Raw genomic sequence first — 23,345 nt, forward strand, 5'->3', positions numbered from 1 at the left:
TAAGAATGCCCTGGATGATCTCATGCACATATTTTAAGGTCTACATGGTGCTTTTGCGTTTGTTTTCATGCCCCAGAGTTTTCAGTACTAAAATCTGTGGATTAAAAAAGGCTTGAATCAAGAAATCTGCTGATCTCGAGTGAGGAAAGCCTCTTGCAGTTTAGGTCTGGTACATTCCAAGCCAGGTTTGCTGTGTTGAAGTAAGCCTGGCACAACTAAAACTGCATGTGTTGTGTTTCATCACTTTGCACCTTGCCAGACTGAGCTTCTAGTGAAGAAGAATTTAGAATTTATTGTACGCATAGTTTATCTTGCCTGTAAGTAAAAACTGAGGATCTTACTTGTATGGAAATTATTCTGATGTTAAGAAAAGCAATGCTAGCAAGCAAGAAAGGTAGAGCTTTTTCTCATCCCTGACAGTCCTTGTGCTTCAGTCATTCTTTCATACTAGAAACAGTTCCAACCAGTTGTCAAAACATGATATCAGAAGAATTGTTGCTAGGCAATTGAAATTATGATGTCCTATGTCCTTATTTGTTCCCCATTAGCAAGAAGCTATTTAATAACCAGTGACTACCAATGGATTCATCTCATCCCTAAAACAAATGGGTATTATTGCTCAGAGTAAGTATTCTCAGAGATGAGTCTCTGTTGGGGAGAGGAGCTTTTTTCTCAAAACTGAAAACCAGTTCTAAATAACAATAATAAAGATAGATTCATGAGGAGTAGAATTCATGTGGTCTAGCAGCTAATGTTCCTGATTAATGTGTATATTACTCCCAAGTGCCTCTCTAAATCAGGAAGCACAACATAGCTTAATTAGTTTGGGCATTTTGAAGTTTAAATGGAGCAGAATTATTAATGGTGGAAAGTAACTAGTCTGGGAAAACAGGAGCTAATCTTATTCTGAGTTATTGCTTGCAGATTTTTTTGTACACATTAGGGGAAAAAAAAGTGCAAATAATTTTCCCCCACCCACCAGTCTCCATTAAATGTTCATCAGAACTGCATAGGCATAAATGTTGCTTCAAGTGAGAACGCTGCAAGCCCGGACCTGAGTGCATGAAAAAAAGTTTAAATGATCATAATTTGTTTTTAATATATATAAGCATAATATTCTTCCAGTACTTTATACTGATGAAGCATTTTATTTAATTTTTTTTCCAAATGTTCTGTTGCAGTTATATTTAAAAGTAATTGAAAAAGTTTTTGCTTTATATGTCCTTTACCTACTTGTGTTCATATTGAAAACTATTCATTTGTAAGCATTTTAAAAATGTTATTAGACAAAAATTTATCATGTCTTTACAACTCCTAAAGCTATGCTTGTTCTTGATAAAAGCTAAATTTTCTATTACACATTTCTTAATAAGGTAAAATCTCACAAATAACACAGTTCTAATTGGAAATCTCATAGTTTCCCTGCTCTATATTGCACTTGGATTGTTTTTAGATAGGTAGTCCTGATAGCAGGTGTGATTATAAATTTTCAGGTAGAAATACAGTTTTTCTGTTGTTTCATGATGTTATATAGATCTTTGTATGCAATTGTTTTGTGATTCCATGATGTTTCCATTTTGCTATAAACCTTACAGATATTTCAGAAAATTAATAACTGAAAGCAATATTCTAAACTTGTACTAATAAAAATGTCAGAGCTGTTTCCTCTGCTGTACTCTTGAGTAATGTGAACACAAAAACGGAATTAAGTATGACAATGCAAAGGAATAGATTGTAAAAGATTGGTTTTGAAGGCAATTTCATAAATCGCCATGTTAGAGAGCTGGGAATAAAACAAATTGGAAAATTTTCTGATGCTATTTTGCCTGATCCTATATCTTGATTATTATGCAGATAAAGAAGTGGGTTAAGTATATGAGTGTGAACTAAGCACTCATCTATCTCAACCCATTATGCTACAGATTTGCTCTGTCTTTAGACAGATCTCATGATTTCTGTAGTCCAGAACAGGGTTGTCTGCTAAAATTGCTCTGTATCTCTTTATCTAAATTTTTTTGGTATCAATACAATGAGAGAGCATGAGGTATATACAGTGCTAAAGAACTTAGTACTTTGTGTTTTCTTCTCTGTAAAATGGGGTTGATACCTTCTTATTTTACAGAAGTGTCTGTGAGAATTAGTCTGTAAATCCATGGTATTAGCTATTATTAACTTGAGGAGGCGGTGTGGTGGGGTAAGTAGGGCAGTTGGCCACAGACTGAAGTTCTATCCTTGAAGCTCTCACTGACCTCTGTGCTGATAAATCTTTTTGCCTCTTCTATGCCTTAGATTTTTAAAATAGATGTTCCTCTGTGAAAAGCTCTATAATATAAATATCATGATTATAAAAGTAAAAAGCTCTGTGTTTCTGAATAAAATCTATTGTAGAAAATTAAATAGCAGCTTCAACTCAACATGAAGCAATCACTTCAACTTTTTTTTTCATATAATTTGTCACTCAGGAAATAGAACAAGGTTTGATAACTGAAACTTTTTTCTCTTTATGGATATGTTATCTGTGTGCTCATTCATTTTGAACTAGTGTATTTGTAGAAAAGCTGCTAAGCAGTATCTAAATGTAGACTCCGCAATATACACATACCCAAACTGTAGAGTTGAACTAAGCATATATAGCTTTTATATGGAATTCTCTTCAGTGTGTATGTTCAGAGGTTGAACTAATTTTCTATTTGTGTGTGTATTCATATGCTTGGTTTTCACAGGCCTAGAAACTGATTTTGAGGCAGAAGAGCAATTGCTAGCTTGTTCATATATTTAGAGTTGAAAAGAGATTGAAAATCTGTGAGATTATGGAGGCTTCCCCAACATTCATGAGAAACTTTGTAATTATGGGGGAAAAAGTCCCAACACCTGTAAGATATCTTTCTCATGATATCAAGAAATAAATAGCAGTCCTATTTAAGCATTTTAAATAGGGAAATTTTTACCTGAAAAGGACATTCTTCTTTTCTTAAAAAAAAAAAAACAACACCAAAGCTTGAATTCTTCAAAATCCCTGTTAAAGAGCTCTGTGGCCTACAATAATGGATGTTATTGGAAGTATTTGTTTAGAGATACCTCAGGGAAATAGTTTCACTCTTAAACTATTAGATATTGATGAAGAACTGTGATTTATTTAATCCTTTTGCACATGTGGTAGTTTAGCAATATAAAATAAAGTATCAGTCAAGTGTAAGCATTGAAGCAATTTATATTGGGATTGCAAAAGATACACTGAAACATGCATGATTTTGATTTTAGCCTTAGTACTGTTAGGATGGCTGTATCATCCTGTCCTAATGCATTTGACTTGCTAATTATATTTTATATAAGGTTTGGCCTTTTTCATTCTGCAAGGTTATTTCAATGCTTAGAAGTTGAAAGCAATAAACCGCTTGTTTATGGCTTAAAAAAAAGTCAGGTATCTCTCCATGGAAACCAGCTTTCATAGAAATCCTGTGAATACCAGGGAATTTTCTTTTCCTGCTTGCCAGCAAATGAGAAGTAGGCTGCACACTGCAAGTTGTTATGCAAATGCTGCTGCTTATTTATCATTTACCCCAAATTACATGTAAGGTCTGACTGACAATGAAAGTGACTGGTGCTTTAGTTAGATTACTAATTACCCACTGATAGAATACATATATGATAGGTAAGTCATATTTCATTGTTCCAAGACTTACAAACTCCTTAGAAACTTAAATCATAACCTTAAAACTGTAGTGTTATCTCATGTTGTCAGTGGCCACTGCAAAAATAGTCAGGTATACCTGACTCTTCAAACACTTAGGCTTTGTGATTAAAGAGTAGTGTGGGTGCATTGATGCATAAATCATTGAAATAACTATGAAACTCAAACACCTGAGTTATATAACATGAACTGTGCTCCCAGTATTTAATAGCATTTGGAATCTTACCTTTTTTATTTGCTTATTGATGGTGAATTGTCTCTGGTTTTGTGGGCATGTGCTGACCTCACTTAGACACCTACTGTCTGCCATGAAAGCAATGTTGCCAGTGAGTGGTAATATTCATTCAGTGCATATTGGGCATACATTCCTATTGTGAATTACCTAATCTTCTGTCATAGCAAGTGTGTGGAGAATAGGAATATGATGCTGTATAAATGGTGCTTTGCAGAGGCATGTTGGACAGATTTTCAGTCAGGTGACTGGAAGCAGTGGTAACTATTAGTGCTGATTTGAAATTCAGGAGTCAGAAGTGTCTTTCTGGACCTTGGAAAGAATCACCCCTGCTTCAGGGAGACCTACAGAAGTTTTTTCCTGCTGCTTTCTATATTGCTTCTGTGACTTATTTGAACATCATTTAGGGAGTGGTGATTTCTTCTGCCCATTTTGTTAGGAATATGCATGCTGTAGTATTAGTGGTGCCCTTTCAGAAAAATGACACAGTATACATTGTGTTGTCTTGTTTTTCTACTAAACTTTAGACTCTCCTGTGACACGGTTCCTATGCAGATCAGTGTTGCATTTGTGTGGCTTAAAAAAGACAATTTATGGATAGGGTCTAGTAAGTTATGGTTTGCTTTGCTGTGGTGTTTGCAGATTAAATTCTTCCTGAGCATAGATCTTAACCAAGTAAAACATAACTCCGGTTAATTAACAGTTTGAAGAACAACAAACCAGGTACTTTTATTGTGTTACCTGATCTAATGCTTTGGTGTATTGCAGTAGTGTTGCAGCAAAAAGCTGGTTGTGAAGTTTCAAATGGGTTCTTGGGCCATACAGAAGGATAATAATAAAAAGATCATTTAAGGAACTGGAGAGTTTTAGATTGATATTTTCATTCCATCCCCTTGAAAAAACACTTGCTACTGCATGTGTTGCATTGGGTCTGAACTTCTGATGCAAAATTAATGAGTCTTCTGTAATTTAGCTGTCTGTCAATAGATTATTTACTGGGTTTTGGCAATTGTCTGCTAAGGCTTCACTGAATAACTTCACAACAGAACCTTTGGGATGTTCTTAATTCTTTCACTGTATTAATATATTTCTCTTGAGTTGTGATAAATTCAATATTATGACTGTTAGCAAGCTCTCAACCTCCAAAGTTGCCAGAAAGCTGTTGGCAGTAGTAAAGTCAGTTTCTACGTTAAGAATAAATAAATAATAATGAGGCTAAGAATGAACAACATATGGAAGAAAGTGGGATGGAGTCTCTTTCTGCTGATACAGGTGGGAAAGGCTATCTTTGTGGTGAGGTGGTAAAAGGTGTGGATGAAGCACTCTAGAAGTGATATATATTCAAAGTAAAAAGGCTAAGAAAAAGAAGAAGGAAGAAGAGATGAATGAAAAAAGGAAAAGTCTGTGTGTTGAGGGGGGATGTGCTGAAGAAACTGGAAGATGAGAGTAAAGTTAGTAACATTGTCCTTGTGTATATAAGTAGTATCCAGTAGAGTGATGCATGGATATGTACATAGATATATATTCACTCTAGTTGCCTGAGTGCTTCTGATAAGGTAGGGGGTGTTTAATGCTAAGGAAGTTACATACCACCATCCCCAGGAGATCTCAGTGACAAAGTAAAGCGGTGCTTCTTGAGCCCTGTGTGTAGCAATTGCTTCAGGGTTCCTTGAATCATTGTTTCTAGTAGCATTTACTGACCAGCTTTGGGGTGAAAGGGAAAGGCCTTTGTTCCATGTTATTGCTCTTGTTTTATTTTTTCATCACACCTGACGGCAGTTTACCAGAAAAGTGAACAAGTCAGAAAATAGGTAGTAAGTAATTACTTTGAAGCATTTTTAATCTCTTTACTGGCTATAGTTCATAGTTACATCAAAAGGGTATACAGTCTCTGCCAAAGTATAACCTGTTATCTAATAGTGAATTAAAAGTCACTGACCAGTGAAGGCATGAAACATGTATTTGTACCTGAAAAAGTCTTTATCGAGAATGCAGTTGCTTTAAATTGATTTTGACTAGTCGCCACCTTCCACAGAGGGAAAATAATTGTTGGAAATTTGTGCTGACAGTCATTCAGAAATTTAAATTTCTCCTGTAATAGACTTCATCATCAATAGCATTGATGCCACAAGGCTAGGTCAAGACTTGAGTTTAACAACTGTTCTTTGTCTCAACTGGATTTCCACTTTTGCATATGACATGCAGTCCTCTTTAACCCATGAGGTGCTGCGGATATAAGGCAAAAGCTCCATAATAATACAATTATCAATTATGTAACATGATATCTTCTTCAGATAGTTGTTCCATTTACTGTCATCTGGCCGTGTTCTGCAGTGCTGATTTTGCGTGTTCCAGTAAAGGCATTCTATAATAGTTTCTACTGAGATGTATGCTGCAGCTTGATGTGAATTGTGGCTCTAGTTATTTTCTTTGTATTTCTCTTTGTCCCTTGTAGGCTTATCTAGATGAGTCTCATTCCAGGTTTGTCTCCTCCAATGGTGTTGATGGCTGTACTAGTTTTACCTTGACAATAACTTACTAAACTGTAGAGATGTTTCTCAAGACATTTATATTGTATTAACCTGTTGGTTGGCACACTTGATCTGCGCTAGTTTGCGTTGTGTCTTGGTTTTGAGGTGATTTGCATCTTCTCTTGACAAACAAAAGCAGAATTTGCTACTGTGGGCAACCTCACAGTTAGAACTGCCTAGGGACAGTTCTTGCCTATATTGGCTAGCATGCTGATACTGCAAGTTTACTAATTTCCAGATGAATGTTGAAATTCATTAAATGTTTGGGGTTTACATTTTGAATAATGTTCTTAAATTTCTCAAAGAAAGTAGCAATATTTACTTGCAGCAATTCTGAAATAAAATCAGTTGAGATACTGCAAGAAAGATTTCATTTCATTTTGAAGTAAGAAAATACTCTTCATTCTTTAAGTTTTCTTCACTGTTAGGCTGCCTCAGACATCTCTTGCAAACAGATTGCTAATGCAGAAGTGTTTGCTGAGGAAATACTACTGCCTGCCTGGGTTTGTTTCTTTTTTTTCCTTTCTGCTTTGAATGCTTGTTTTGCCTGTGTGGGACTTCTAGGGGTAAGAGTGAGGGATGTCTTCTGAAGGCACTGTGATATTGGAGGAGTGTGGGGAATGGCACTTTTTTTGTCTGTGTCTCAGCTCCAAGAATCTGTCTAATCTAACCAGGGACTGCCATTCCTGTACCACAGCTAATGCGGTGGTTTGATGGGGTAACACCATGACAGCAAAACTCCTACACAGCAGTTGCCTGAAGACCTGCTGCAGAGCTTTAGAAAGCAAAGGCTTAGAAATAGGTCAACAGCAAAGCTCCAGTGGAACTGTAATAAATATAACTGGCTCTGGCTGCAAGTGAACCTTTCCAGTTATCTTGCAATTGTGCACATCAAGTTGCTGTGTATTTTTAAGTGTGCATTCTTTGTCTTGATACCTGATTATCATGATTTGATTGTTGTTTGCTTACTGTTTTGAATTTCCATGCCCCAGTAATTTTTCTTTTCCTATATGTGCTCACTCATCTCTCTCCATCCATTCAATTTACTTCTCATCATTCCCTTTGCATTTCCTCCACCAACACGATGTAGAATTGCTTAAGGCGTTAAGTATCAACAAAATCACTTCAGGAAGTGCACTTTGTTCCTCTGTGTCAGGCTTCCCCAGTGTAAGTTTTCTGTCTGAAACATTGTATCTATTCTGCCTCTTAACTGAGATGGATACCTTAGATAAACTTGGGAGCAAAGTTTAAGACTTTTTTATGGCAAACATCTAAATACTAATTTATGTTTTAATTCTTGGTTCTAGCTTGTTTACTCCTGGATTCCTGAAGCTGTGTTTTCTAATCTGCTTGTTTATTTCACCTTTTGCTATTTTAAAGCTTTCTTACAGTTGGATAAAAAAGAGCAAAAACTAACCATCGATCAGCCATCTAAAGGAATAAGGAAAAATTACTCTTTCACAAATGAAGAAGTAAGACAGATTGATCGGGAAAACCAGAGGTTGCTGAAAGAGCTGTCCAGACAGTCTGCAAGGCCAAGGAGAAGCAGCACGCTGAAGAAGGTGTCTGTAACACCACCTAGATTGTACCACAGTGCCCTCAACAGGCAAAAAGAGCAGCAGAGGATTGAAAGAGAAAACCTGGTAAGTTTTCAGTGTGGATGTGGATCAGTAAATTGAGAAGGACTATCTCTTGTCAGATGAGCTGTTGCTAAATACTTAGAACATTGATGAGGCAGCCCATGGACATTTACTGCAATAAGTCTTCAATAAATTTCCCTTACTGTGGTGTTGGAACAATTGTTCCTATGGGTGAGTTTCTTGGATTTTTGGGAGAAAGGTGGGAGTAATGATGGGTTTTTTTCAGATGGAAGTAGATTTCAGTTTTTATGCATTTGCTCTGCTTTGGTATCGTTTAATTTTAGAGGAACAACTGTTACTCTTAACCACTCAAAACACTGGAGAGCGGTCTGACTGTTCATTCTGCTTCATCATGACTACTAGTTTCTCAAAAACAGGCTTGCATAAAATAAAACAATCAATATGACAGCATCAAACTCATTATATTTGAAATACAGAGGATACAAAGTCAATGTCACTTCTGGTTTTTGACTCATAGCTATCTCTGTCTTTGAATATTTGTTGCACTCTGATTGCCACAGTGTTATGGCAATTACAATAGCTTACTTTACTGGAAAACAAAAATTCAGACACATTTGTAGGGATATTGCCAGAGTTCTCAAATAATAGAAGTAAAACTGGTTTGAATAAGTATATTACAATTCAATTAGTAATTGAATTGTAATACATACATGTAATAGCATTTTCTTACCTCTTATGTATTTATCAGTGTGTTTGAAAAAAACCATACAATTATTGTTAAAATAATCGGAAAATGTATACTGGAAGTTATTTATTACTTTTTACCTTCTGTGTAAGTATAGGTTGCAATTTCCTTTTCTATACACAGAAAGATACAGATTCAACATGGAAAAAGTGTGATTACCATATTTGGGAAAATCTGTTGGGTTTTCATTCTTCCAGCTTTCATACATCTGGGTTGTTAAAACTTTGCAAATTAGGAAACTTTCTTCCCAGCTCCACTAGACTGCAGTTCACATTATACATTAAAGTCTGAAAGAATTTAGCACAAGATTTTGTTATAGATGTGTGATACTTGTCATTGGCTGGGAAAGAAATGTGTTTGGGTCAGTAGGAGGGTGTTGATGGTGTTTATTTCAAATGTTGAAAACAGGTCTTGCTCTACCACATGAGCCTTGTTAATATGTTCTTAGGTGTTGGGGAGGAAGTGCTGTGCCACAGTGTCTTGGGATATAACAGTTATATGCTGTACTGCATAACAATTGATGATTACAGTAAATGAACGTATAGGATATTTTTTAAAATACACTTCTTTTTACTCAAAGCCACAACCCCTTTCTCTTATGATATATTGCAATGTTGGTTCAAGACTGTCTTGCCTTTGCAACTTTTGGATCAAAAATGCAGTAGACTTAAACACATAGTCATTTCACATATTGCTGCTTTGGTACATGTTAGAGATGAATGGTGGTTGCATGAAGTCTAAGAAATAGTGTTGTTCATTTACTTGCTCATTTCTGGTTTAGTTGTTGTCAGCAATGTGAGTGGACATGTTTGATATGAGAATTAATGTTAGGACATTGTGTTAGTTTAGACTATAAAAGCATTTGGTTTATTCTTTTCCCCAAACTCAGGATGATATATTCTGTACTTCTTCCTGGATCAGTGATTCATCAGTGCAGCTCTTCCATTTTGTTTAACTTTGCTATCTTTTTTTAGATTTTTTTTAATGTTTTTATTATGTTTGAAGTATATGTACCCCTAGAGCATCACAGTTTTAACATACTGATTTTTGTAGCACAACCTTTTGAGATTAGAGGTGTGACATACTTTTCTCTGAGACTGTAAATGAATGGGCAGCCCTACCCTGCTCATTGATTTTGGGTTTTTTTCTTTATATTGATAAAAGTATGTGCTTTATGAACCTGTTTTCTTCTGGTCAGCAGCTTTCCTCACCTTCATAAATTTAAAGAGGTGGAATTCTGTGGAACTTTCTTATCAATCTTTTTTCTCTTACTTCTTGGGAATCTTTTTTTTTTCATACAAGGCCTGAGGGTACTGCTTAGGGGATATGGTGTTTGATACACCTTTGTGAAATGTTTGTTGGAGAAGGATGCAGAGTTTTGTAAATAATTCAGAAATAGAAATCTACAACAGTAGTCTTTGCAGGGGATTAAAGAGTTTTGATGCAGAGATACTTTTTTTTGCTGGTGTTGGCTCAGCTTTTATAATTTCTTGTCGTGAGGTTAACAACTTGGCTATGGAAAATGTTCATTTGGTCCACCAGAACATTCTTGGAGTAATGCCTGTAGTTACAGTTATCAGAAAGATTGATTTCTCTTGCAGGCATTTAGTATCAGAGATGATGCAGGAAAGTAAGTAAAATTTTAGGGAATTAGAGAGGAATCCGAGTGCTTTTGTGCTCCCTAGTTTTGTGAAAGGGTGCCAAGAGGTGCAGGAAATACATGTTGTTCCCAAAGACTGTGTTAGAAGGAGCAATGGCGGAGTAGAAAGATGCATTGCTCCGATGAAAAGTAGTTTTAAAGTACTGATTAGCAATTTATGGAAAAAGCACAATTAAAAAAAGCAAAACAGATGACTGCTAAAATTAATGCCAGAATTTTGTAATTGCTGCTTTTGACTGTGCTTTCATAAATGGAACCTACTTTTGGTTGCTTTTCAGAGCTAGCAAGATCAGAGTGTGTCTTTTGCCAATAGAGGATGCTGTTGATTCAGAAAACATTCTACTCTTGTGTTTGAAAATAATTTCAATCCCTCTTCAGTGGAAAGGAACTTAACTGTGACTGATGCATTACTTTGTTCCCATGTCTGCATATATGTGTGTCTATTTGTATTGATACAGTAATCATTTTCACCAGTGTAAATAAAATAATGAACTCAATAGACTATATGCCATTGAAACTTTTAGTGGTTTTTATTGGTTTATTACTAGTGTAGTGCCTGGAATATACAGGTAAGTGTTTGGGGTCCTTGAAATACTGATTTGCAGTAATCACATCATTCTTCAGTCACTTCATCAGAACTTATTCATATCTCTGTGTTTTCTGGTGGGTTTTTCATAATTTTTATTAATTCTGACTAGGATTTAGCTGTTGGATGATCTCAGTGAGCTAAGCTGCTATGTTCAGTCAAGTTCCTAGGGAATGGTGACCTTTTGAGTTCACATTGGAATTTTGTTGGAAGATCTCAGCAGCTCTGGTAGGGGCAGTTCTCAAACCTTAGCTCAGGAGGGATAAGGGTGTTCCTTTTTTGTGGATATTTGATCTTTCCACACATTTCTTCACATTCTTCCTATACCTCATGCTGTTATGGCTCACTGCACATGAGACTCCATGTTCTTCATTCCCTCACATCTTATTCCCACAAAATGTACCCTCAGTCCTAATAGATCCAGCTCTGATTCCAGTTCCAGTATAATGACCCTTCCACACAAATTTAAACAAAAATCACTTATTGTGTTTCTCTGCAAGGGCTTTCTCTTTTCACTTACTGGGTGTCCTGATCCTCTATGCTGCAGATTTATTATTGCTTCTGGCCACCGCTTGTTGCAGTCAGTGGCCTCTACCAGCAGAAGGATTCTTCAGGGAGACTTTCCCTTCTCATGCAGTCAGAGCTGGCTTTGTCCTGCTGGAAATTCTGAATCTCCTTCAGAAATATATTTATTGTACTGCCACAAATGAGTATGTATTTATTTGTGTCCATTTGATTTAATGGTGCAGATGTGCTGTCGTGGTTGGGTGGGGAGTAAAGGGCCAGGGAGAGACAGTGCTTTTGGCCATCCCCCTACCTGGCTGACACCATGTACAGAGAATATTCCTTTGATTCTGTGCTGCACCATGCCTGCCCTGCCAACTGTGTCGTGCTGCAACAAGGGAAATAATTTCTCAGCATGGAAAGAAGTAGGAGAAGGGCCACTGGTTCATCAAGGTTGCACCTGAGCACATTGTACTTTCCTCCCTAGAAGTATTCCATACTGCTTTTTCTCTGCCTTCCCTTTTTCCTGTCCCCAGGGACTATCCCCAGAGTTAGAAAGCATCACCAGGCCTTGGACCCTGCTCAATATACATGGTTGTGGAAAGAATACCAAGTTTGTTCAGTCTCACTGATCTCAGTCAGGAGGAGAAAACTGTGCAGAATGCAGTTGTGAAAGACAGTGTTGCCTCATGTGTGGTCTTAGGAACTCAGAAATAATCATGTTGTATTGATGACTCCTCAGAAACTCAAGCACACAGAATTTTATATGATATTTTCACTTACGGAGTTCAAAGATGCCGTATGCCAAGCCAAAAGACAAAATGTTGGTCGTTCCTGAGATTAAAAAATGCAATGCCAAAAGGTTTCCATGGCCTTGTCATAGCAGGAAGCCGTCAGGCTGTGGGATTGGCACACAGATGTGCATGGCTAAAATATTCTAGAGTACAGTACAAATATAGTATAATTCTGTGATGATAGTATTTAGGCTATATGCTCTTTGTGGTCAGATTTTTATGGTCTTCATATTCCTGACCCAGACTAGCACTGCCATGGTAATTATAATAAAGACTGACTAAGTGGCATGTTCAAGGAAAATTCTGAACACTTTGCAGAGTGCTTAATTTTGTGGGATTTTCTTTTCTGTACTCTTAACCTACTTTCCTTGTGGTGTTGCCAGCCACACGTAAACTTGATAGCTGTTCAGTTAAAAAGACTTTTCTGTAAATTGAGCACCTTTAAGAGTTGTCTGACTGTTAAGAGTTTGTCAGGTTAGAGCTAGTTAATACAACTGGCAATTAAAGAACATTGCAAATACTTTTATTGATAAGAACAGAAAACTGTCCTTGAATGCAGTTATCTGTTTCCCCCTAGACTCTGCAAAGGGACAGTGTGATCACTAACATCAGTGACATTAGAGGAGGTGTAATATAAATAAATTTGAACAGCTGTCAAGGCACTCTGGTCAGCTGATTAGGATTCACAGGAGGTGAAACTGAAGCCTTCACACTTTTAAAAAGAAAAGTAAACTAAGGAAAAGTAAAATTTTTAACCTTCTCTCTGAACTCAGTTAAGAGTGTTACATTTTCAGTGCTTTTTGCCTTCCTTTTTCAACATAGCTGCAGAAGAGTCTGTAATAATTATGCTTGGGGTTTTGTTTTTATTTTAGACAGAACTTTAGAATTACCTTCAGTACTCTCCTGATGTGTCCATAATTGAATTAGCAGATTTTCCTTTGACTCACTGTATAGCAGCAGTTTTTCAATTGTGTTGGGTTTCTTTGTTCCCAAATTGTTGGCATTTCTGACATTTCCATCACTGACAATATGTATTTTAGTATCTTTGTAGATACTAATCTGTGTCCAGATGCCTAGATTTATAAAGGCTTATCCCATTCCTAGAAGGTAATCATACCTTCTATTAAATATTCTATATGATATATATATTATATAAAATTCTGTGACTTTTCTGTTTTTAATATTCTACTTTTACTGTAAACTCAGTATTAAAGTAAAAGAAGATGGAGGAAATATAAGCCAGGGAAGTCTTTTGACAAGATGAGAGGTCATCAATGATGCAATACTATGTATGTTTTGAGCTTGGATCAAGAGCTCTGAGCATCTACAATGTAATTTAGAGCAACTAATAACATTCTTGCTGTTAGTGTCTGTTCCTCTTTTCTTTTTGTTCCATAAAATTTGATTTGGAACATATATTTGGTTCTAAACACCTGAGTTATGTTCTGTAATCTGATTCTTTGATTGTTGAGATCAATGATGAAATTCCTATTTACTTCAGTGATGCAGGATTAAGGCTCCAGAGATTTGGTACTTCAGGAGAACAAGGGAAGTGTCAGCTTTCTTCAATTTGTTTCTCAAAAGGAGAACATAAAGAATTACTAGCTTTGCATATATGGCTGAAAAACAACATTTGCTCAAGGTACTCCTCAGATAAGAACCTCAAGATTGTAGGGTTGGTATAAAACCATAAGAACCAGACAAGTTCCAGGTTACAGATTCAGTAGGTCAGGGCTGCCGTTTCAGTGTGCCGATGCATCCATTTCTGCCTGCAGCAGGCTGTTTTCCAAACAGCAAAATTCACAACTGAAAATAGCATGGACGTTAACGTGCCCTTGGTACAATTCACAGCAGAAGGCAAGGGAACCACAGGAGCTCTTTTCTCATTCTGTAGAAAAGCTTTCCTTCCGACACTGCTGCACCACAGAATCTGTAGCTGCTTTTTCTGTAGCTCATTTTTTCCCCCTTTATTAATGGCAACTCAATACTTTTCAAAACACATGAGCACATAAAGCATTTTCTGTAGGCATATATATATATATATATATATATGTATATATAAAAACCAGTGTATTCAGAATCAAGCTTGAAATTACTGCTGTGTTAAGGTATGCAAATTCTGTGAGGCTGTTACAATTGAGTGCAGACTTGAAACATGCTCGTCTCTCACAGGAAAGTCACTTCTACAGTTTACCTGATCTATTTGTGATGGAACTGATTGTATTGAGAGCTTCCATTTTTAATACTGAAGGTAAAATAAGTGATCTCTGCAAGTCTAAACATATATAGCTGTATGAGGAGATGTGGATGAAGTTGTGAGAAAAATGCTGGCTATAACTTTTAGAGACAAGTCTACCATTTCATGTTCTGTAACTGGCTTTAGTGAAGAGCTATTTCTAGCTGAAGTCCTTCCTTTGACTTTTGCTTACTTAGGTATTCCTGCTTACCATGAACTGGCTGGCACTTGATGCTAGCACTTGTGACATGTTACATCTGAGCCAAAGTCACTTGTCCTTTCTCTCTTGTGCACTCTGTGCAGTTTCCAGTGCCCATGCATAAACTACCAAGAGTTTGTAGATTCCTATTATAGTTGGACAATGACAACTGGCATCCTGTTGAATACTATCCTATTTCCTAAGTCACTTCTTGTAAATTTTTTTCTTATTAAAAAGAAAAAAAATCAGTACATGATTAAGTGTGCAGTTTAATGGTGATAGTTTCTTGACCATACAAGTATATATCTAGACAATGCATCTTATAAAGAGAGTTACCTTTAGTACTTTGGAGACTTTGTGTCAGCACTGTTTGCATTCTCTTGTTGATAGGATGCATGTCACAACCCAGACCAGCAAAGGCTGTGTCATTGCCTAATGTTTGCAAGCCATCAAATGAATTGAAATTACTTAAAAGAGGAAATAAATAGATCTATGTGAGACAATCACTAAAGGTGCAATATATTAAAAATGTGAAGTTGTTAATTGGAAGTTGCATGTAGCTGGGTATTTCCCAATTTGTCCTCTTGTCAGGTCCTTTCTTTAGATTATTGGAATGTCTTAAACAATAAGTTCTGTTTCAAGTAGAAATAATTATGCAGAATAGGAAATTGTATCTTTCAAATACTGTGTGAGTAGTTACTCCAATACATCACTTGCCACATGATTTCCAGGGCTAATTTCAACAAGAGGAAATTATGTCTGTATAAATAATTTCAAATAGAATCTCTTAAAATTAGATTATGGATAAAATGAAGTCTTGTAGATGTTTGTGCTTTCCTTTTGAAATTAGTTTCACACAACTGGGGTCAGTAATCCTGTCTGGGCTTCATATAAAGCAATGTAAAATGGTCTGTTTGCAAAGCAAAGATTTAAAAAGAAATCCAAACTTCTCATTCTTCTAGAAATTTAGAAGGGAGGAATAACCAAAGGCAGGATTAGAATAGTGGAGCCCATTTCTTCACTACCTTTGGTGATAGTCACCAAATAGACTTATTGTTTCATATCACCATGGAGCACAGAGAGCTGTGAGGTACTAAAGATGTACTCAGAGTAGGACTGATGATGTGCAAGGGATAGTTACAATTTGTGTCATAACACTGAGAAAAGAACTGAATACCTGAGTAGCCTATGTTGGTCACCAGTGGAGGAGCTCCTGTTGTGTACTGCTAAAAATTTTGGGGCTTTTTGCTGTTCAAATAAAAGTCAATTTGTGACTGTTTGTTTTACAGCATCTTGTTCATTCTTTCTCTTTATTGATGACATTTTTCTCCAATATTAAGGCTTTCCTAAAAAGACTGGAAGCAGTGAAACCAACAGCTGGTATGAAGCGTTCTGAACAACTGAGGGACTATCACCGCCAGATGAGCTACCTGAGTTCTTCACCTTCTCTAAGAAGGGCTAGATCTCCTTTCAGCCAGCTTAGTCCTCCAAGTAAGTACTTTGAAGTTGCAGATTATTGCATTTCTTTGCAATATCTTTTTGTAATTCAGAATTGTGAAATACTTACTTGTTAAGAATAGCAAATATGATCTTTGTCATCTTTAGATTGATTGATTGTTTATCAAATGGAAGTCATCAAAATTATTTTTCTAGTCATCAAGTGATTACTATATGCATTGCTTTGTTGCCATCCTAAATTTCTAATAAATTACCTTGTCAATACTCTTTTCAAGAAGAAAAGAATACCTGTAGTAAAGTGTTGCTCATTTTGCCAGTACCCTTTATTGAAAGAAGAAGGAGGGAAAAACAAACCCAACCAAAAACCCCAAAATAACATCAATGAATGTTCAAATTCTCATTCAGAAAATTTAGATCTACTGATAGTAGCCTTGTTTTTCTCAGAAATCCAGTGTGTGAGATGGGAAGTAGACAATGTGTCTCAGTAGAACCATATGTTTCAGGTTTAAGAACCAAAGGCTTGAATTTTTTTCCTGATCATTTGTAAACAACTCATCATCAACTCTTTTGCAGTTGTATTCAATTTCCTGTGATTGGGTTTGGTTTATTTGGTTTATTCTGAGAGCTAGGGTAATGAGTGTTGCAGTACTAACATAGCATGAAGTTTTCTGTTGTGTTGAGCATTAGCATTCTCCCTTTGTGTGTTTGTGTGTTAACAGGAGGAACTTCAAGATCATCCACTGTACAAAGTGCACTGAGCCAGAGGAATGAAAAGCCCACGTCTGATTCAGCCAGTGGGGCATTACAGAGACCTAAATCTACTAATGTTTGTACTGCTTGGTTATAATTGTGTTCTTTGCCTTGTGTACTGAGATGATACTCAAACTTCTATTTTTAGTGCTTTTGTAAATTCTATGTGCAAAAATATTTTCTGCATTGTTCAGTGAATAAACTGCATTGCATTTAGAGTAATTGCTTGTAAAATGGTCTTAAAATGGTATAAAACACTTCTGTCAGTGTTTTCCGTGACAGGAAGAACTTACGAAAGAGAAGGAGGTATTTAAATGGACACATTAAATAGAAATGTAACTGTTGGTCTCAGATCATAAGTGGAATTTGTATCCATAACATGGAAGGACAAAATTGCTGCACTAGAGGTGCAAAATGTAAATAAAATTTTTAAAATATTAATAATACTTTAAAATAATGCATTACACTTATAAGCATATGCTTAATTCCTGGATTGTCCTTGCTTTACATCCTGGCTTTATGTAAGAGCCTTCTGAATTTTGTGGGTCATGTTCTTGTGACTGAAAGAATCTTTAACAGCAGTATGAAGAGGTAAAAAGCAGATTGTGTATTCCTCTGTAGTGAGCTAGAATACTGAGGTGCAGAAGATGATGTTTTGCCACTGTTAAATGTTCAGCACCTGGAGTGTGTTTGGTATGCAAGGCTGTGTCTCTTCCAGATCCAAAGGATTTTGGAAGTTGTACTGGACTTTGGAAGACATACTGGGATCTTTAAGTAGGAAAGAAACATCTGATATTATCTGAACAATGGTAAAGACTGAAGTAAAAAGCAGTTTCAGATTTAGTGTAAACAAGTAAGTTCTGGTTACTTCTCAAACTAGAGAATACTGTTAAGTAAGGGAAATAGTTCATGGCCCTGCTTTGCAGATGTGTGCTCTTCTCAGAGCAGAGATGTAAACTTGAGCTGCAGGAAATGTCTTGAACATTGATTTTGAGTGACTACTAACCAGGATTTAGGGGGAAAAAAGACAATAGAAAACAAAGTGTTGTTACTTTTCTTGACCTGTTTTAAATGTCATGTTCATATCTAATATTTGTAGTAATGTCAGATAAGCTCCAATAGCAACATCCATTTACGAGAGGAGTAAAATTTAATGGTATTGGTAATCACAATAGTAGGTGGTGTGGTTATTTCTATACATAAAGGCAGACTTTCAGTGAGCTTGTTTTGTACGACTGTAGCCTTATAAAGAGTACAAATTGTGATGCCACTATCTGTGGATATTGCTGAAACTTCGCTTGCTTCCCCAGCTCCTTCCCAGGAAGGAAATTGCTGTATTATGGATAACGAAAAAAAGCTGTATTTGGTAATGCTGGGTCTTTGACATGAAAAGTGCATTATTCTTTGCTAGTACTTGCATGAGGGCTTAGGCTTTCAGGTATTCTGCATTGTAACACACTTTTTAGTTGGTTCTTGTGATAGTTGGGCAGAGCTTCACTTGGTGACCCGCAGATCAAATTTAGCTGTTTGACAATACTTGGAACTTTTAACTTTAAGCAGCATTGTGGCAAACAGATTTGTATTGCAATTACTATTCATGGTTAAGAACTGTTAACAATTTCTTTGTATAGTGCTGCTGTATTTATTTCTATTATTGTGCTAATGAAAATTATTCTCTATTTAAAGATTTTTGTCCTTCAATGTGAATATCGGAGAAACCGTTTAAATACTTCTGAATGTTCATATTATAATTTTTTTCTGTGAAGAAACTCACACAATGGATTACTTTTAATTGCTTCATCTTATTTAACTTTGGTATGAAAGTGTCAATTTTGTATGTCATTTGTAAATCATAAGAAATAAAATATTTAACATGAATTGTCTTTGCAGTGGCTTCTTGTTGATGTTTATAATTGGTATTAAGGTGCAAAAAAGGCTGAATAGCTTAGTAAGTAGAAAAAACATAGAACAATGCAGGTAGTCCATTGTTCAAGTGTTAGATATAAGGGAATAATGGTTTTGTCATTGGCTTTAGTTTGCCTGTGAGCAGCTCTTGCAAAGGTACAAAAGAAGTATTATCAATTGACTGTGACAATGGGAGTTCAAGTAGAAATTGCAGACCATCTGCAAAGTCTTCTAATTTCCAACCTCTCAGAGCTGATGGCTGCATTTTAGGTTACAATTTCAGCAACTGTTGTGCTGAGTGACACTGACTCAGGGCAGAGCTGCTTTCAGAAGAATGATTAATTCTCTGACAGTTTTGAATTCTGACCACAGGTATCTTTATGGAGAATACTGCCTGCAATCTCCCACACTGTGCGTTGGCTTTTAAGCAGAAACAAGTCATTTACCTGTGTTTCCCATATGCTTTATTTCATGTACTTTCTCTTACCCCCACGGCATTTTCCAGCATTGATACTCCTTACTCTCTTTTTAAATAGTCCTTAGTCTCTCTATTTGCCTTTTTCTCTGGGATGTAACTTCTTTCACTTACACTTATTTGAAGTTTCTTTGCTTCCTCTTAATAATCTTATTCAGATATACGTTTCCCCCAAATTTTTATATGTCTGCCTAGTACAGTGTTTCTTTGTAGCTGAGATCTTCCCTAGCACATCCAAATGGCACTTGCAGCCTTATCAGTGAGCCAAATGAGAACTGGATAGCTGGATTGTGTTAGCAAGCTTCTTATAAGGAGCCATGAGGCAAGTGCAGAGGAAAGGGAAAAACAAGAGAAGGAGCAGAAACTGGGAGAGTTTTTAAGGAAAACTAATGTGCTTTGAAAACCAGCGCATTAGTTGTCTTCTTCATAAACTTATGGTTTGATAGATTGCAACCTTGGTTATTTACTATGGGAAAGAAAAGAGACCACGTATCTAGAAAAGCAAGTATTTAAAGAGAGCAGCCATGAAAAAGGGAGATGAAACTATCACGCCAGGTTTTGTCCTGGGACCAAAAAAAAAAAAAAAATCTGTATTTGGTTAATTTAAAAACAGTCTGTTGTTTTTTGGACCAGTGACCAGTATTTCCCAAATGCTTTTTTTTTTCAAGTGGATAGATATTGCTTCCAGACACTGGTTAGTGGCTGGTACCTGTCTTCAGGGAGAAGAGAGCTGCTGCTCTGAATCTGTGGCAGACAACCAGAGCCTCTCATGCCCAGTGACAGTGAGCTAGGACTCACCTGTATCTGACAAATGTTTCAAATATAGGAAAAGGATAACTGTAAGCCATATATATGAAGGAGAAAAAGATGAAGGTGAGATAAAAGTTTATTTGATTATTACTTGCTTAGTCTTACCCCATTGGCCAGAGAGGTTGTGGACACCCAAATGATGGAAGTGTCCAAGGCCAGGAACTGAGCCTAGCAGACAGTGTCCCTGCCCATGACAAGGGGTTTAGATATAGATGGACTCTAAGGTCTCTTCCAACACAAACTATGCTCTGATTCTGTGGTTTTTGTCCTAGGTGGATACATAGCAAACGCTTGTCTATATGTAGTCTAACTGAACAACTGCAATGGCCACACCTCATTTTCCCTCCTTTGCCCAATGAGAGCCTGTTCTTCCATGCATTCACAACCCTGCAGCATCTAAAGTTTAAAAAGTGTATTAAGTATGTTCTGATCTCACTGGTAATTAATAGTGCAACGTGCTCATAATGGTTCAATGTGTAGTTATTAAAATAACTTTTGAATATTCAATTCTAAAATAATTTTTCAAGTAAATTAAGCAGTAATGACTTCACTATTCATTTAGATGCTTCAAAGTTAAGGGTAATATGAACATATTATACAAGCAGCTAAAACTAGGTGGAAGCTTATCTCTAAGATCTCTGGTTGCAGTACCTTTAAACTGAATCCACTTGGTTTTGCAGTTGCAGAATTATCAATAACCTCAATAACTTCACCTACCTAAAGTTGTGTTGAAAAAACTTTCAAGAGACAGCCACTAACAGTGTCCTGATTAGCACATCACCTTGGAGGACATGCTTGTAATGTGTTCAGTGTACTGAAAACAACAGGAAAAAGTTCATTAATATATTAATTTATTTCATTTCAGTTTTAGTTCAATTGAACATCAGAGCAGACAACTTTTTCCTTTGTGACAATACAGGGAATTTCTGAAATGCTGTATTTCCATATTTTACAAAGTATGTCTGAAAAATCAGATTACAGTTTCAAGCATATTACTGTATAGTTTGTCAGGGAAGAGGCTACAGTTAAGAACTCAGCCTAGTGCTTTAGTATAGTTTGTGATTTCAGACATACTTTTCACTCAATAATATATTAAAAAATAGAGCTTTAGAAGAAAACATGATTTAAAGTCATGTTTTCACAGTGTTGGGTAGCTAGAGACATTAATTAGTATAATAAATATTTATGACAATCTATTAAGAATTCATAATATTAGATTTTAGACTAGGTATAGATCACTTATATTTTGTCTTTAGACAAAATCTATTACCTGCATTTTGAATATATACACAGGTTCCAATACAAATGGTGGAGGAATTCTCATAGAAAATGTAACTGTGATGTTGTGAACAATTTTTAAATTAATGTGTCCTTATCTCTGCCACATACATTACTCAAATTTTATTCTGTTTCCCTAGGAAATATTTTGTTGTCCATTACATCACAAGTTCATATTTTTAAAAAAGTTGATTGAGAACAATTGAACTACTGCATTATGATGTTATGTCTTAGACATACTTCTTGATTTCATCATAAAGTACTAATACAAAAGCTCCGCCCATGCCTCTCAACACATTCGACCAGGCACCCTTGAAGAACGCTTTGGATCCTTCGTCTTTAGCTATCTTCCTCCAGCAGTCAATTGTGCCCTTATACATAATATCAGCTGTGGAAACAAACATAAAGGTTACAAGGCTTGAAGTTATACGGCAAGTATGTTTCAACTGTTGTATCTCTAAAACAAGGAATAAGCAAAGTACAGCGAGGATTTAAAATTTAGTAATCAATTAAGGAAAATTAATTCTCCATAGGAAATGAAGTAATTTCTCAGTCCTTGGGATCAACATGCTAGAAATAACCATCAATATGTTCCCCATGGATTTTTTTAAAGACTCCAATGAAAAGGTTGTTAATTTTCCATAAGACAAAAAAATACCCAGTATCTCTTATCCTGATGAAGAGAAACTTTCTGCAGCCAGAACCAGAGAAGCACTTATTCTTACCTCCCTTTCGGCCAGACTGCATCATCATCCTACGTCGAACAGTATCAAAAGGATAAGAAACCAGCCCTGCCACTGCAGTGACACTCTGGGCAATCATCCAGCTCACTATAATGTGCACATTCTTTGGATCAGGCAACATACCTGTCATCAAGAACAAATGAACAGAATCAGTACAGAGGGAAAGGGCGGTGGGAAACATGGCTGTGGAAGTAATAATCACCCACCAACCCCGGAGTCAATCCAAACCCAAGGCATTTCAGAGCAGCAAGCAGAAGGAGGCAGCAATGCATGTCAGAAACACCTGTGCACATTTCTAGCACCGCACTCAACAGGTGCTGAGCCAAGCCCTCCTTGTCCTTGTATTGCTAAGTGCCCTAGAGTGCCTTTACTGAATGGATCTTCCCTTGCAGTGACTCCTCCATGCACTTCTTACCCTTGGCCGTATCGTATACCCCAAAATAGGCTGCTCTGTAGATGATGATGCCCTGGACAGACACACTAAATCCTTGGTACAAGCCCTTCAAGCCATCAGACTTAAAGATCTTGACAATGCAGTCGCCCAGGCCAGAGAACTCCCTCTCAGTGGCTCCTTTGCCCACATCAGCCGCCAGCCGGGTCCTGGCAAAATCCAGCGGGTAGACGAAGCAGAGGGAGGTGGCTCCCGCGGCACCCCCGGACGCAAGGTTTCCCGCGAAGTAGCGCCAGAACTGCTTGTGCTTGTCCACTCCGCCCAGGAAGATCTGCTTGTACTTGTCCTTGAAGGCGAAGTTAAGGGCCTGGGTGGGGAAGTACCGGATGACATTGGCCAAGTTGCCTCTCCAGAAGGAGGCGATGCCCTGCTCCTTGGGGATGCGGACTATGCAGTCCACGATGCCCTTGTACTGCTTATCGGCCGTGATCTGTTTGCTGGCATGCTGGACCTGCGGAGAGGAAGGAGGAGGACGGCACGGTGAGAGACGGGCACCGCAGGGTGACCCCGCACGCTGAAGGGCACGGACGGGGGCCGGCCCTGCTCCCGGCGCCGCCAGGCGGTGCTGAATGTCCCGGGCAGCTCCCGCGTAACCGGAGCCGGCCGAGCTCCTTCCCATATTTAGTCACGCCGGGCAGCGCCCGCCGAGCCGGCACCACCTGCGGCGCGGCACCGCCGTCCCCCGCCGCCCCCTCA

The 23,345-nt window shown here is 37.2% G+C and overlaps 2 protein-coding genes across 2 annotated transcripts in view; one reads left to right on the plus strand and one right to left on the minus strand.

The window, feature by feature from the left end:
• CFAP97 (cilia and flagella associated protein 97) overlaps positions 1-18,876 on the plus strand; it is a 28,363-nt gene extending 9,487 nt beyond the window's left edge. Inside the window, exons 4-6 of the mRNA XM_005415529.2 lie at positions 7,835-8,097; positions 16,120-16,270; positions 16,957-18,876. Of these exons, the coding sequence (XP_005415586.1) occupies positions 7,835-8,097; positions 16,120-16,270; positions 16,957-17,084 (542 nt within the window). The 3' untranslated portion in view covers positions 17,085-18,876. The remainder of the gene's footprint in view (positions 1-7,834; positions 8,098-16,119; positions 16,271-16,956) is intronic.
• A 2,135-nt stretch (positions 18,877-21,011) lies between these two features.
• Positions 21,012-23,268, minus strand: SLC25A4 (solute carrier family 25 member 4). The gene is made up of 3 exons (XM_005415679.1): positions 22,614-23,268; positions 22,181-22,321; positions 21,012-21,843 (listed from the first exon to the last, which is right to left on the minus strand). Exons 1-3 carry the CDS (start codon positions 23,266-23,268, stop codon positions 21,686-21,688), a joined length of 954 nt encoding a protein of 317 aa, XP_005415736.1. The 3' UTR covers positions 21,012-21,685.
• Between the last annotated feature and the right edge of the window lie 77 nt (positions 23,269-23,345).

Source organism: Geospiza fortis, unplaced genomic scaffold (genome assembly GCF_000277835.1).
Source record: "Geospiza fortis unplaced genomic scaffold, GeoFor_1.0 scaffold40, whole genome shotgun sequence".
NCBI lineage: Eukaryota > Metazoa > Chordata > Aves > Passeriformes > Thraupidae > Geospiza > Geospiza fortis.